This window comes from Malania oleifera, chromosome 4, assembly GCF_029873635.1.
Source record: "Malania oleifera isolate guangnan ecotype guangnan chromosome 4, ASM2987363v1, whole genome shotgun sequence".
Taxonomy (NCBI): domain Eukaryota; kingdom Viridiplantae; phylum Streptophyta; class Magnoliopsida; order Santalales; family Ximeniaceae; genus Malania; species Malania oleifera.
Window position 1 is genome coordinate 52,110,897 of NC_080420.1, and position 15,105 is coordinate 52,126,001.

The 15,105-nt window shown below is 43.7% G+C and overlaps 1 protein-coding gene across 1 annotated transcript; it reads left to right on the forward strand.

The window, feature by feature from the left end:
• The first annotated feature begins 11,752 nt into the window (after positions 1–11,752).
• LOC131153111 (DELLA protein GAI1-like) lies at positions 11,753–14,422 on the forward strand. The gene has a single exon (XM_058105168.1). The coding sequence runs from the start codon at positions 12,226–12,228 to the stop codon at positions 14,074–14,076; it is 1,851 nt and encodes a 616-aa protein (XP_057961151.1). The 5' UTR covers positions 11,753–12,225; the 3' UTR covers positions 14,077–14,422.
• The last annotated feature ends 683 nt before the right edge of the window (positions 14,423–15,105 follow it).

Genomic DNA, 15,105 nt, shown 5'->3' on the forward strand with positions numbered 1-15,105 from the left:
TGGGTCAAAGGGCTATAACTAGAAGTTTCTTTACTTCTCAACTAAGAAAACTCAAATATCTCTCTCTATCTCTCTAGAACTCTCCATACTCTCTATCTCTCTAGATTTCTTCATCGTTTGTCGTGAGAATCGTAAATCTGAATTTACCACAAGGATCGTGGAAGGATTCTCTACAAGTTCTACGGATCAGAATCCCGTTTTGGAGATTTTCAGGTTTTGGCGTAAAATCGAGGTAAGGCTCAGTTTTCAATTATGATCCGATAGTTTAGTTAAAAATAGTGTTATGAGTATATTCTGTACTGTTGATTGTAGGTTTTGGAACTCAATTCATTGTTTAAGGGCCTTAGAGTTTGGGATTTGTTATTCGGGGAAAAGGTAAAGGGAATTGTGTTTATGTCGGTTATTTTGGAAATCGGACTTGGTAGAACTGTGGTTCACGGTCCTATGTGTGTGTTTGGCTACTCATTTGGGGGGATCTAATGGGGAAAACTATGGGTTTTCATCATTACAGTTTTGGGAAAAAGGGTGGCGAGGGGTTGCATCCCTGGTTTTGTTGAAAATCGAGTGTATATGTTGATTTATACTGTGTTATGGGGATGGTCATGCCTTAACTTGTTTAAAATGTATTTGTTTGGAAAATCGTGATTTTAGATTACCAAATAGGTGTAGTTTGTTTGGTTATATGAGCATGCATGTGTGTGTGATTGGTTAAATTGCTAATAGGAACAGGGTTCCAAAATTGTTCTAGGTACTGAGAGTGTCCGGCTCTATATCCGAGGGTGTGTGTTTATCACCTGTCACGTAGGCAAGAGTGTCTGGCTCTATATCCGAGAGCGTGAGCCTATACCGGCTGATCACTGAAGGGTGTGGATCCACCAGTTAGTGCTGGTACGATGCCATGGGAGCCTGGGACTAGCCATGTGCCGATGGCGCTGTGCTTTGTGGGTTGGCTACAGGCCAACGCCAGATTGTCGCGGACCGGCTTCGAGTCATGGGGTGTGACAACACCGGGTAGATCGTGGGTGTGTGTATATGCGTGTGTGCATGTATGCACTGTGTAAAATTAGTACTGGACTACATTTAACTACGTGTATGTTGCATCATGATAACACTCAAATGTCACACACTGATATAACCTGTGTTCTTCCTTACTGAGAGGTGTCTCACCCCTACTATACGTACATTTTTACAGGTCCTTTGAGTAACCGAAACTAGCGTCTTGGGGTAGGGAGCGTAGTGGCTAGTGTACTGCGGTTAGCGCTTGAGTAAGTGCTAGGACTGTATTTTGGTGGGTTGCCATTTTGAGATGTATTGGGCACCTGTTTGTACGTTGTATGATAGAGCCTGTGTCTGCTCTTGTATAGACTCTAGTATAGTACTGTATGTGTATAGAATGACCTATTTTCGATACGTATATTCTGTTGTGTTGGATATGTATAGGGGGACGGGGAACCCCACGAGGTTGGACCCTCATCCTTTGTATTGTATCTATCGATGGTTTGTATGATACAGGGACATGTTAGATTATTTTTTTTCACCCCTAGGTCCCATTTCCAAGTTTGAGGCATGACAGTTTGGTATTAGAGACCAGGTTGTTAGGTCTTGTAGACTTGGTTAGGCTTAGTTGTGAGTACATACCAGAGTATAGGATGTCGGATATGGGTAGAGTTGGTTGAGGGTTGTTTGGTTGCTAGACCAGGATTTGTCGATGGTATTCCGTGTTTTTCCTGGGATGACGATTCTAGTAAAAGTAGGGCAGATCATTGATGACTTTTGTGTCGATGTGGTAGGACAGACCTAGACCTGGCAGGGAATAGTTAGCACGACTAGTGATAGATCATTGTGTTAACTGTATATGTTGTAGGGATACTGATAGATTCCTATTGTGCTGCAAAATGGAGCCCAAGGATAATGACCTGGGAAGTGGCTCTGACGAGACTACGAGTGATGAGTCTCCTTCTGTGCCTCGGGGTTTGACGAGGCAGGTGTTACGAGAGATCAGAAGGAGTGTGAGGAGACACGAGCGCTCTCCTACTGCTGCGGGGTGCACCATTGAGAGGTTCACATGCATGCACCCTTCAACGTTCTCTGAAGGACTTAACCCAACCATAGCAGAGGATTAGGTGGAGAAGACTGAGAGGATCTTGGAGGTCTTGCACTGCACGAATAGGCAGCGAGTCCTTTATACCACCTTCCAGCTATCTGGGGAGGCGGGTCGATGGTCGACTGCGGTGAGTCTGCTAGAGAAGCATAAAGCCGGTCCAGAGGAGATGACGTGGAGTCATTTCAAGGAGGTGTTCTTTGACAAATACTTCCCAGCTTCAGTATGTGATGCGAAGGCGGATGAGTTTTTTGCTCTGACTTAGGGGAGTATAACAGTGTAGGGGTATGCGGCTCGGTATATAGAGTTGTCCTGGTTCACACCGTGTTTGATCTCGAGCAAGTATGACAAGACTCAGAGGTTCGAGAAGGGCCCGAGGAAGGATATTCGTAGACTAGTGGGAATACTTCATATCCACAAGTTCTCAGTTTTGGAGGATAAAGCCACGGTGATTGAGATCGGTATCCGAGAGGATAAGGTGGATTAGGAATCGAGGAAGAGGATAGTACCTTCTGGTTCTCAGACAGGATCTCGTCAGAGATCATGGAAGAAGAGGAACAAAGGCTCGGGCTACCATCAGAATACCGAGCGCCAGGGTTCTTAGGGAACCCAGACTAGGGATCGCTATATCAGATGCCATAGATGGCACGAGGGTGAGTGCCAGTCTTTCAAAGGTAACTGCTACAACTGTGGTCAACCAGGTCACATGGCTCATGACTGTCATGCACCAAGGCGAGAAGTGCCTGCATCTAGGTTGAATCGAGGGAGCAACCAGATACCTTGGGGACCCATTCAGACGAATAGAGCTCCGACCATAGTATACTCTCTTACTCTAGCGGACGCTGAGCATGCAGGGAACGTAGTGACACGTACCTTATTATTGCTTTCAAATAAGGCTTCTATTTTGTTTGATTCAGGTGCAACCCATTCTTTTATATTTGTGAATTTTGTTGGACGATGTGGGGTTGAGACCCGAGACATAATCGAGGTGTTATCTGTGACTATGCCATCTAGGAGTGTATCTTTATGTGGGAAGAGGTTGGTAGATTTCCCAATAGTAATTCAAAGGACGAAGCTACCGGAGAATCTTGTGGTATACGACATGTTGGGGTTCGATGTTATTCTGGGGATGGATTGGTTGTTCTCCAGTTATGCTGTGATCGACTGTCGTAGGAAGGTAGTAGTTTTTAGACCTCCTGGGGAGCAGGAGTATGAATTTTCGGGATCATGTGTGCGTCCAGCACCACAGATTCTGTTGGCACTACAGGCAAGGAGTTTACTCTTGGACGGGTGTTAGGGGTACCTAGCTCGTGTGAAGGAACCACCGCGGGATGAGTTGAGGCTCGAGGACATTCGGGTAGTCAGCGAGTTCTGGGATGTATTTCCAAATGATTTACCTGGTTTACCTCCGAATCGAGAGGTTGAGTTTGCTATAGAGTTGTTGTCTGGCAAGGCGCCGATCTCTAAAGCTCTGTACCGGATGGTTCCAGCAGAACTTTGAGAGTTGAAGGAGCAGTTGCAGGAATTATTGGGCAGGAGTTTCATTTGACCTAGTGTTTCACCCTGGGGAGCTCCAGTACTGTTTATGAAGAAGAAGGACGGGGTCGATACAAATGTGCATTGACTACCGTGAGATTAATAAGGTAACTGTGAAGAATTGTTATCCTTTACCTCATATAGATGATCTCTTTGACCAATTGTAGGGGACGTGGGTCTTTTTCGAAGATCGAATTGCGGTCAGGATATCATTAGGTGAGGGTTAGATCTGAGGATGTAGCGAAGACAGCTTTTCGAACCAGATATGGCCACTACGAGTTCTTAGTCATGCCATTTGGGTTGACGAATGCTCCGGTGGTGTTCATGGATCTAATGAATAAGGTTTTCCATGAGTACCTGGATCGGTTCGTGGTGGTGTTCATTGACGACATTCTGGTATACTCGAGGAGTTCAGAAGAACATGAGAACCATTTGTGGTTAGTATTACAGACTCTGTGGGAGAAGAAGTTGTATGCTAAACTAAAAAAGTGTGAATTGTGGTTGAGTCAGATTGCATTCTTAGGCCATGTGGTTACTGGTGATGGTATATTAGTTGATCCTAGCAATATTGAAGTTGTGGTCAATTGGGTGAGGCCGAAGAATGTATAGGAGGTTCGAAGTTTTCTAAGACTGGCGGATTATTATCGTCGGTTCATAGAGGGGTTCTCTAAATTGGCTGGGCCTCTAACTCGATTAACTAGGAAAGGAGTATAGTTTGAGTGGACCAGTGATTGCGAGCAGTGCTTTCAAGAGTTGAAGCACCAGCTGGTTACTGCTCCGGTGTTGACCATTCCTTCGGGGGATGGCAAGTTTGTGATTTATAGCGGTGTGTTAGCTTTACCGTGATCCCAAGAGGGGGGGTGAATTGGTATTTTTAAATTTTACCTTCTAAGTATTCCTCCTAGCAGCAGTATGTTCACAAGCCTAGGGTCAATCTAGTGCAAATGATGTAAATGTGCCAGAGATCAGATGAAGCAGTTTAAACAATTACACAAGTATCAGAAAGCAGTAAAGAGAAGATGACACGCGGATATGTTATCGAGGTTCGGCCAACCGCCTACGTCCCCGCCTTGGCTAACCAGCACAAGGATTATCACAATACCTTGCTCACTTAAACGGGTGGAGCGTCACCTATACAAACCAGGTCAAATTACCACAGGGTTGACCTCAACCTTAACCAGGTCAATTAGCGGGGCTGACCTCAACCTTTACACCAATCCTTACCGGGCTGGATTACCGCCCCCTCAGGCCACGCCTGGAATCTCTCAGATATACAATCAAAGGTACAATACAATTGTGCTTTCAAGTAAAGCAGATATGTACCACAAATGCGCACAAACACAAACACCACAAGTGATTTAAAATGTAAGCTCTGTGTGGTCTAAAATGTCAATCTCTTAACTATGTTTTCTATCAGTGTAACACGTACGTGAGAGTGTCAATAATAATCTGTGCACTTCAAAATATTCAGTCAAGAGTGTTCACACAGAATACCAAGCAAGCCTCAATATTATCAATCAATAGAATGCGTATGTGCTTGTATTGCAAAGTAGATAATCTTTGTTTTCGGTAAATGATATATATTTATAAAACTTGTACAAACAATACCACAAAGATTTATATATCACACACACACGAATATCCTTTCCCAAATATATCAATATGAACACCACAAGATATTCAAATATGTTTGAAAGTATTTTTGCAATCTCCAAACAAAAATGAACTTCCTAAGATATTGCAACTAGAGTGCAATACTTGGGATGTCACAAAGAGTCTTTCTTAGGGCAGGCTTATTGGCAAAGCCTCCTAAGAAAACTTAGGTTATGCTCTCAAAAATCGATTCAAATACACAGCAATATGAAGAGCTAACCAAAAATAAAAGACTCAATACACTTACAAATGATTTGGATAGATGAAGAGTGTAAGCTTGAGTAGGTTTTCAAAGTAATGTAAGTAGTAGGAGGCAAATATGAGTATTTGGCTTGAGAGAAAATTTTTCTTAATTTATTTGCTAATCCGTGCTTAATCCACCAAATGAAGGAGTATATATAGACATACCAAGAATTTTGACCGTTGGGGACTTATTAGGAATTTTCAGAAAAGATTAATGACACTTAAGAAAATTTAACCCTGTTTAAAAAATTTAATCGCGGTAAAAAAATCAGGGCAACCCGAGAGGTCCGGTCGACCAAAAGTAGCTCGGTCGACCGGGACTCAAGTAGCTCGGTCGACCGAGGGCATTTTGAACTAAGGGGTCGGTCGACCGGGTAAGGGCGATTTTTGAAATCTCCGAGTTTCGGTCGACCGAGGCCTTTTTGAACTGCACCGCTCGGTAGACCGAGTTGTTGGGAATTCTCCCGAGGCGCTTCGGTCGACCGAGTTGTTGGAATACAAAAGTGGTCGGTCGACCGGGGGGTCAAATAGTTGACTCCCAGGTGGTTCGGTCGACCGAGGCCAAATGACCTGTAAGGGGTCGGTCGACTGGGACCGGGTCAAATAGTTGACCCGGACCGGTTTCGGTCGACCGGGCCAATTTGAACTGTTTGGCTCGGTCGACCGAAAGTGCACCAAGTGTGCATTTCGGTCCCGAATTGACCCAACTCAATCAATTTTAAGTGCCTAATAAACATATGTGCATATGTGTGTGTCCTAAGGCCACTTGGGGTCCAATTTTGAAGACACCGAAAAAGTCCGGTGTCGGTCGACCTTCGGTCGCCCGAAGGTACACTCTAAGGTCTTTCTATGGTTCGGTTTGAGCTTACAAAGTAAATCATTCATGTGATGTGTGTGAGCTTATTACAAACCAGTACCCTAATTACTATTACAGACAGCCTAATTACTATTACAGACAAAATTCACTTAGAGATATTACAATTGGGAATATGAAATTGTCTTCAAGCTTTCACGTGCCCTTGAATGTATGTTAGTATAAACCTGCACATGAACTGGATATTTATTAAATACAATTGAGTTTGTCATTATCAAAACCAGGGTGTGACCTATAAGGTCAACACGGTGCATCTCTAAAAGGCCTAGGATGTGTGCTTATGCAACAGGGTAAGGTAGTAGCTTATGCTTTTCAGCAACTGAAGGAATATAAGAAGAACTACCCTATGCACGATTTGGAGTTAGTTGCTATTGTATATGCACTGAAGATCTGGCGACACTATCTATATGGAGGGCAGTGTGAGATCTTCACTGATCATAAGAGCCGCAGGTATTTCTTCACGCAGAAGGAGTTGAATATGAGGTAGAGACGGTGGCTAGAATTGATTAAGGACTATGATTGCATGATCAGTTATCAGCTGGGGAAGGCCAATGTGGTGGCTGATGCGTTGAGTCAGAAGTCGAGACCTGCGACTACATTGTGGTTGTAACTCAATATCATATCAGACGGGATCTGGCAAGCCTTGGTGTGGAGTTGGTGTCTGGTGACCATCAGGTTTTCATTGCTAGCTTGGTAATCCAGCCGACTTTATTGGAACGTATTAAAGTCGCACAGGCTAGTGATGCAAAGTTGGCAGAGATTATAAAAGGTATGGCAGGGACTGACTACGGAGTTTAACATCTCTAACAGAGGTGTGTTAATGTTTGGGACCAAGTTATATGTTTCAAACGACGACGAGATCAAAAAGATGATTCTAGAGGAAGTGCATCGTTCTTTGTTGATGGTACATCCTGGTAGTACGAAGATGTATCGGGACTTGCACGAGACCTTTTGGTGGTCTAGTATAAAGAGGCAGATTGCTCAGTTCGTGGAGCAGTATTTGATGTGTTAGCAGGTGAAAGCTGAGCATTAGAGGCCGACAAGGCTGTTGCAGCCTTTGCCTATTCCAGTGTGGAAATGGGAGCATATTTCCATGGATTTTGTGATCGGATTGCCACCAGCACTTCACAGGCAGAATGCTATTTGGGTGATTGTGGATAGATTGACGAAATCTACTCATTTCATACCTATGAAGGTTGGCTATCTTCTTAGTAGGTTAGCAGAAAAGTATGTGCATGAGATTGTGAGAATACATGGAGTACCGGTATCCATTGTGTCAGATCGAGATCCAAGGTTTACTTCTCGATTCTATACGAGCTTGTAGGAGGCATTAGGGACAAGCTTATTTTCAGTACAGCGTTCCACCCTCAAACTAATGGATAGTTGGAGAGGACGATATAGATCTTGGAAGATATGTTGCAAGCTTGTGTGTTAGACTTTGGTGGTAGCTGGATACAGTTTATGCCACTACTAGAGTTCGCTTATAATAACAGCTTCCAAGCTAGTATCGAGATGGTACCGTTCGAGGCTTTGTATGGTCGAAGGTGTCAATCTCCTTTGTATTGGGATGGGGTCGATGAACGTCAGGTTTTAAGACCTAAACTTGTGCAGCAGGCGTCTGAAAAGGTGGGTTTGATTTGGGAGAGGATTAGATCAACTTAGAGTCGGCAAAAGAGTTACGTAGATGTTCGCCGCTGTGAATTAGAGTTCGAGGTGGGGGTAAGGTATTTCTGCGTATCACTTCGATGAAAGGGATGATGAGATTTGGGAGGAAGGGCAAGCTGAGCCCGAGGTATATTGGACCATTCAAGGTTCTTGAGCGAGTGGGTCCGGTAGCCTACAAGATTGCACTACCCCAGCACTCTCGAGGGTCCACGATGTGTTTCACGTATCCATGTTGAGAAGGTACGTGCTGGACCCATCACATGTTATCAGTTATAATAAGTTGGAAATTGGGGATACTTTAGCATATGAGGAGATACCTGTCAGGTTCTAAACCGTAAAGTTCAGAAGTTTCGTACCAAAGAGATACTATTAGTGAAGGTATTATGGCGAAACCACGAGGTTGAGGAAGCTTCTTGGGAACTGGAAATGAAAATACGCCAGAAGTATCCATAGTTGTTTGGAGCACTTGTATGTTATCCTACTTTGGGTTGGGATAGGTGGTTAGTCGTTGGGAGTGTGTGTATTGTGAACTCCTGAGATGGTTGTATATGTAACCACGGTATTCCTCTGCCATAAGTGAGGGTAAGTATATGTATGTGTATGAAGGGGCTACGCTATAATAGACACCAGTTTTCTCGTAGAAATACGTGTATGTGTTCAGTTATATGTATGCGTTATGCATGAGAGATGGCAAATTTTGAGGACGAAATTTTTTTGTAAAGAGGGGAGGATGTAAGAACCCGAACCATGATAAATGGGTTTAAATAAATAAGAAAGGGGTAAAATGGGAATTTGAATAGGCTTCGTCGATGAAGCCAGTGTTCGTCGACGAAGGCCTTGTATCTCTCGTCGACGAAGTTCAAAGGCTCATCAACGAGGAGAAGCTGAGGAGTCTCATAAAAATCAAAGATCCCATACTCATCAACGAGGTCTTGATCTCATCGACGAGAAGACAATAGAGCCTCATCGACGAGGACCCAATTCGTTGACGAGATGTGGCCAGGTCAAAGGGCTATAAATAGAAGTTTCTTTACTTCTCAACTAAGAAAACTTAAATATCTCTCTCTATCTCTCTAGAAGTCTCCCTACTCTCTATCTCTCTAGATTTCTTCACCGTTTGTCGTGAGAATCATAAATCTGAAGTTACCATGAGGATCGTGGAAGGATTCTCTACAAGTTCTACAAATCAAAATCCCGTTTCGGAGATTTTTGCGTTTTGGCTTAAAATCGAGGTAAGGCTCGGTTTTCAATTTTGATCTGGTAGTTTAGTAAAGAATAGTGTTGAGTATAATTTGTACTGTTGATTGTAGGTTTTAGAACTCGGTTCGTTGTTTAGGGGCCTTAGAGTTCAAGATTTGCTATTCGGGGAAAAGGTAAGGGGAATTGTATTTATGTCAATTATTTTTGAAATCGGACTTGGTAGAATTGTGATTCACGGTCCTGTGTGTGTTTTGTTTACTCATTTAGGGGGATCTAATGAGGAAAACTATGGGTTTTTCATGATTACAGTTTTGGGAAAAAGGGAGGCGACGGACTGCATCCCTGGTTTTGTTGAAAATCAAGTGTATATGTTGATTTATACTGTGTTATGGGGATGGTCGTGCCTTGACTTGTTTAAACTGTATTTGTTTGGAAAATCGTGAATTTACATTACCAAATGGGTGTGGTTTGTTTGGTTATATGAGCATGCATGTGTGTGTGATTGGTTAAATTACTAGTAGGAACGGGGTTCCGAAATTGTTCTAGGTACTGAGAGTGCCTGGATCTATATCCAAGGGCGTGTGTTTATCGCCTGCCACATAGGCAAGAGTGTCCGGCTCTATATCTGAGGCCTTGAGCCTATACCGGCTGATCACCAAAGGGTGTGGATCCACCAGTTAGCGCTGGTACGATGCTATGGGAGTCTGGGACTAGCCATGTGCCGGTGGCGCCGTGCTTCGCAGGTTGGCTATGGGCCTACGCTGGATTATCGCGAACCGGCTTCGAGCTGAGGGGTGTGACGACACCAGGTAGATCGTGGGTGTGCGTATGCGTGTGTGTGTGCATGTATGCACTGTGTAAAATTAGTACTGGACTACATTTAACTGCGTGTATGTTGCATCATGATAACAACTCAAATGCCACACACCGATATATTCTGTGTTCTTCCTTACTGAGAGGTGTCTCATCCTTACTGTACGTATATTTTTACAGGTCCTTCAAGTAACTGGAACTAGCATCCTGGGGTAGGGAGCGTAGTGGCCGGTGTACTGCAATTAGCGCTTAGGTAAGTGTTAGGACTGTATTTTGGTGGGTTGTCATTTTGAGATGTATTAGGCACCCGTTTGTATGTTGTATGATAGAGTCTGTGTTTGCTCTTGTATAGACTCTGGTGTGGTATTGTATGTGTATAGAATGACCTATTTCCGCTGCGTATATTCTATTGTGTTGGATGTGTATAGGGTGCTTGGGAACCCTACGGGGTCAGACCCTCATCTTTTGTATTGTATCTGTGGATGGTTTGTATGATACAAAGACAAGTTAGATTATTTTTTTTCACCCCTGTGTCCCATTTCTGGGTTCAGGACGCGACACTAACTATTCATGAAACTAGTAGAGAATGCGTGTGACTCAGATTAATGATTTCTCATATCCAAGCAAATTGTAATCTTCAATCAATCAATGATATTTCAACAGTATTATATGAAGATAACGGTGCATGTATAACTCAACTAAAATAATGGTACATAAAGGATGATAGAATAAAGTATATCTCTCCAAAATTCTTCTATACACATGAATTCCAGAAGAATTGTGATATAGATGTTCAGCAGATCCAATCAAGTGATAATATAGTAAGATTTGTTCATCAAAACTTTGCCTACTACAATATTCAAGAAATTGGTTGATTTTATCGGAATGATACATCTTAAAAATCTTAACAAAAGGAGTTAATATATGAGTGACATCCAAAATATATGAGTGACATCCAAGGGGAAGAGTAATGAAAAATATGAATGTCACCTCATCTTCCATCCCTTCATTTTCATCCCAATAAATGTTTAACTATCCTTATTCTCCTATCTAAAAGCACCCTCCCCTTCTCACTTAAAACACACATATTTTCATGTTTGAATACACATTGCATGCTTGAAGCAAGTAGCATATAGAAAAGATTAGAGAAGAGGAGAGATAGAAAGACGAGAGATATTTTGTACAAATCTGGTTCCGAATCATCTTGTAATTCCTCTCAAGATAGTGAAATTTTTTATTCCATCCGCCCATAAAGTAGACATAGCCGAACCACGTAAAATTTATCTCGTATCTAATTTTCCTACATCTTGTATAACAACAAATAAAACATAATAAGTTTGTATAATTTTACATATTTTTGTATAATTTTATTTGTATTGTTATACTATTACCAATTAATGTTGCTTGTACAATATCCATACTTTTTATATAGTGTAAATGTGTTATAAACAGTTGAAACCAGCCGTCCTAATAAATAAGCTTCAGGTGATTCAAATACATGCAGCAATAAAACATTTAATAGGCTTTAAATATTGCACTGAGTCCGCTTAACTAAGTGCACGGCTCATAAATTTTCTAATCAATCACTAAAAAATATATGATTATTAATTATATAGCCCAAAATAGAGACAAAGCAGCTCCCTCTTCTTTTTCTTTTTTCATTTTCTCTTACATTTTATATTTTTTCCCCAATATAAAAAACCAATTATGAGCATGAAAATCTTTCCCCCAGCGCTCTGTTATTTTATTTTATTTTATTTTATCTAAATTAATAATCAAATTATGATCATAAGAAAATCTTTGGCTCAACTATTTTGTTATATTTTTATTTTTTTGGGGCGGGGGTCGCCAAAATTTTATTCTTATCTCTTGGGAGCAAATGGTTGCTGTAGTTTGTAAGTTCGGCCGTGGGCTCGTTGGAGCTCGCGCCCGTCACGAGCGCTCCATATTATTATTCATTTTTTTATTTCTGATGCAGTGAGAGAAGAGGAGTAGCAGTAGGAGTGAAAACCCAATCCCCAATCCCCCAATGCCCAGATTCTTGAACCACTCCTAGCTCTCTTCGATTTGCGTGACCCTTCCCCCAGCATCATCCCCCACAATTTGAAGACAAAATTTTCCCACACAGTGATAGGTCAACATGAAGAGGGAGCATCATCATCTGCGCCCTCCTTCTGCTCAAGATCTCTCCGCCGGCTGCGGAGGAGGTAGCAGCAGCGCCACCACTGGCGGTTCCATGGCGGCCACCGGGAAGGCCAAGGCCTGGGAGGAGGCCCAGACCGACGCCGTTGATGAGCTTCTCGCGGTGTTGGGGTACAAGGTGAGGTCCTCGGACATGGCGGAGGTGGCTCAGAAGCTGGAGCAGCTCGAAGAGGTCATGGGTAATGCTCAAGAAGATGGGCTCTCGCAAATCGCTTCCGAGACGGTTCATTATAATCCCTCGGATCTCTCGACCTGGCTCGAGAGCATGCTCTCCGAGCTCAATCCTCCCTCCAATTTCGATTCCTTGCCGCAGGCGGCGGTGCTCGACAATCCCTATTTTGCTCCGGCGGAATCTTCCACCATCACCTCCTTGGATTGCTCCTCCAATCATCACTACCAAGAACCTCCGTCGCACCACTCCCGCCATCACCAACATCACCACCGGTCTCGAATATTTGAAGATTCTTCGTCCTGTGACTACGATCTGAAAGCAATTCCGGGGAAGGCAATTTACGGCAACCAAATCGAACAAGTTTCTTCCAGGGATAGCAAGCGATTTAAGCCCTCTGTGTCATCTTCCTCCTCGCTCGACGTTTGGGGAGTGCCCCCGGAATTGGCGCGGCCGGTGGTTCTCATGGATTCGCAGGAGAATGGAATTCGCCTGGTTCACACCTTGACGGCGTGTGCGGAAGCTGTCCAACAAGACAACCTCAAGCTCGCGGAGGCGCTGGTGAAGCAGGCCGGTATTCTCGCTGCGTCGCAAGCCGGCCCAATGGGGAAGGTCGCCACCTACTTCGCCGAAGCCCTTGCTCGTCGAATCTACAGGCTCTACTCGCAAAATCCTCTAGATCCGATCCTCTCAGACACTCTCCAGATGCACTTTTACGAGATCTGCCCGTACCTGAAATTCGCACACTTCACCGCCAATCAAGCCATCCTCGAAGCCTTCGCCGGAAAAAAGCACGTCCACGTTATCGATTTCAGCATGAAGCAGGGGATGCAGTGGCCGGTGCTGATGCAAGCTCTTGCCCTCCGGCCCGGCGGCCCACCTACTTTCCGCTTAACCGGGATTGGTCCTCCGACGACGGACAACACCGATCACCTGCAAGAAGTGGGGTGGAAGCTGGCTCAGCTAGCGGACACAATTCGCGTCAAGTTCGAGTACAAAGGGTTCGTGGCCAACAGTTTGGCAGATCTCGACGCCTCCATGCTCGATCTCCGACCTGGTGAGGCCGTGGCCGTGAATTCAGTATTCGAGCTGCACAGATTGCTGGCGCGGCCCGGCGGGATCGAGAAAGTTTTATCGGCGGTGAAGCAGATGAACCCGGAGATAGTTACGTTGGTGGAACAGGAAGCAAACCACAATGGGCCGGTTTTCCTGGACCGGTTCATGGAGTCGCTGCACTATTACTCTACCCTGTTTGATTCGCTGGAGGGGTGCGGGGCGTCGGCGCCGGTGAACGGCGATGACAAGTTGATGTCGGAGGTATACTTGGGGCGGCAGATCTGCAACGTGGTGGCGTGCGAGGGTGGGGACCGGGAGGAGCGACACGAGACGCTGGCTCAGTGGCGAACCCGGTTCGTGGAGGCTGGGTTCGCATCGGTGCAGCTTGGATCCAACGCGTTCAAGCAGGCAAGTATGTTGCTGAGTCGCTTCGCGGGCGGGGAGGGGTACCGGGTGGAGGAGAACAGCGGGTGCCTCATGCTGGGGTGGCACACTCGGGCGCTGATCGCCACCTCCGCCTGGCAACAGGCGAACAGAGGGGCGCATGGTGAGCGAGCTCAGTGAGCGAACCCGGTTGAGTTGGAGCTAACACGAGCTGAGTTAGGAGGAAGCGAGTCACGAGGGAAATGGCAATTGGCAGGCTACCACCACCAAAGTCCAAAATTTGCCAAAGAGGGGAATGCCTTTGCTGGGTGCCCGCCCTGTGACTGTGAGGGACCGACACCCACCACCACCCCTCTACTGTCTGCCTTTTTCTTCTTTTCTCAGATATTTTGCTCATTTTTTTTCTTTTATAGCTTTCATTTTTCTGTTTTATTGTGGGGCCGGGTGGGTTCAATGTGTATTTATGAACAGCCTTAATAAAAAAGAAAAAAAAACCCATAAAAATCTCTTTATCGCGGTTTAAAAAGTTTCTATTAATATATGTACTTTTTAATCACAATATTTTGAAAACAATTCAATTTTAATATTCCTAGAATACAAAGAACCCCGTATAATAAAATTTTGAAAGATATGAATTTTGTAGGCAGTGTTTGGAAGTACGAATTTTAGATCATAGATATATTCAAATTTAATACAACTTTGCCTTTTTAATTATGGAGTAAAAAATGCTGTCTTTTGATTTCAAAAATAATTCAACAAAATAAAGCATGTATTTTAGAATTCAAATTTATATTTTGTGTGAACACTATAATCACAGTTGACCTCTATAACCGCAAGCTAAGATTCCACAGGCAAGTGAGCCAGCTGGCAACTAATATATCCATATAATTCACTATTGAATAATAATAATAATAAAAAAAAAAGTTATCAAAATCAAGGCATAAAAAATAAATAGATACTATTGATTTAATACAAAATTTAGAGGAATCTGATAGGGTATTGAATTAATTCATGGCGACATTGTCAAGTGGGAGAGTATATTTTACTATTTTGTAGCATTCATCATTTCATTTGCATTACAAAGGAATCTTTTTTTCTTTGATTATTTACTAATTAATTTTGGAATAAAATAAGTAATTGGGGGGAGGGGGAGCCTAAAAGTAAAGGCACCTATGCTCTAGCTAGTGTCACGGCCATGAAGGCTTTTCA

Excerpts from the sequence above, each read along its gene's own strand:
- LOC131153111 (XM_058105168.1), top strand. The coding sequence starts at position 12,226 with ATGAAGAGGGAGCATCATCATCTGCGCCCTCCTTCTGCTCAAGATCTC.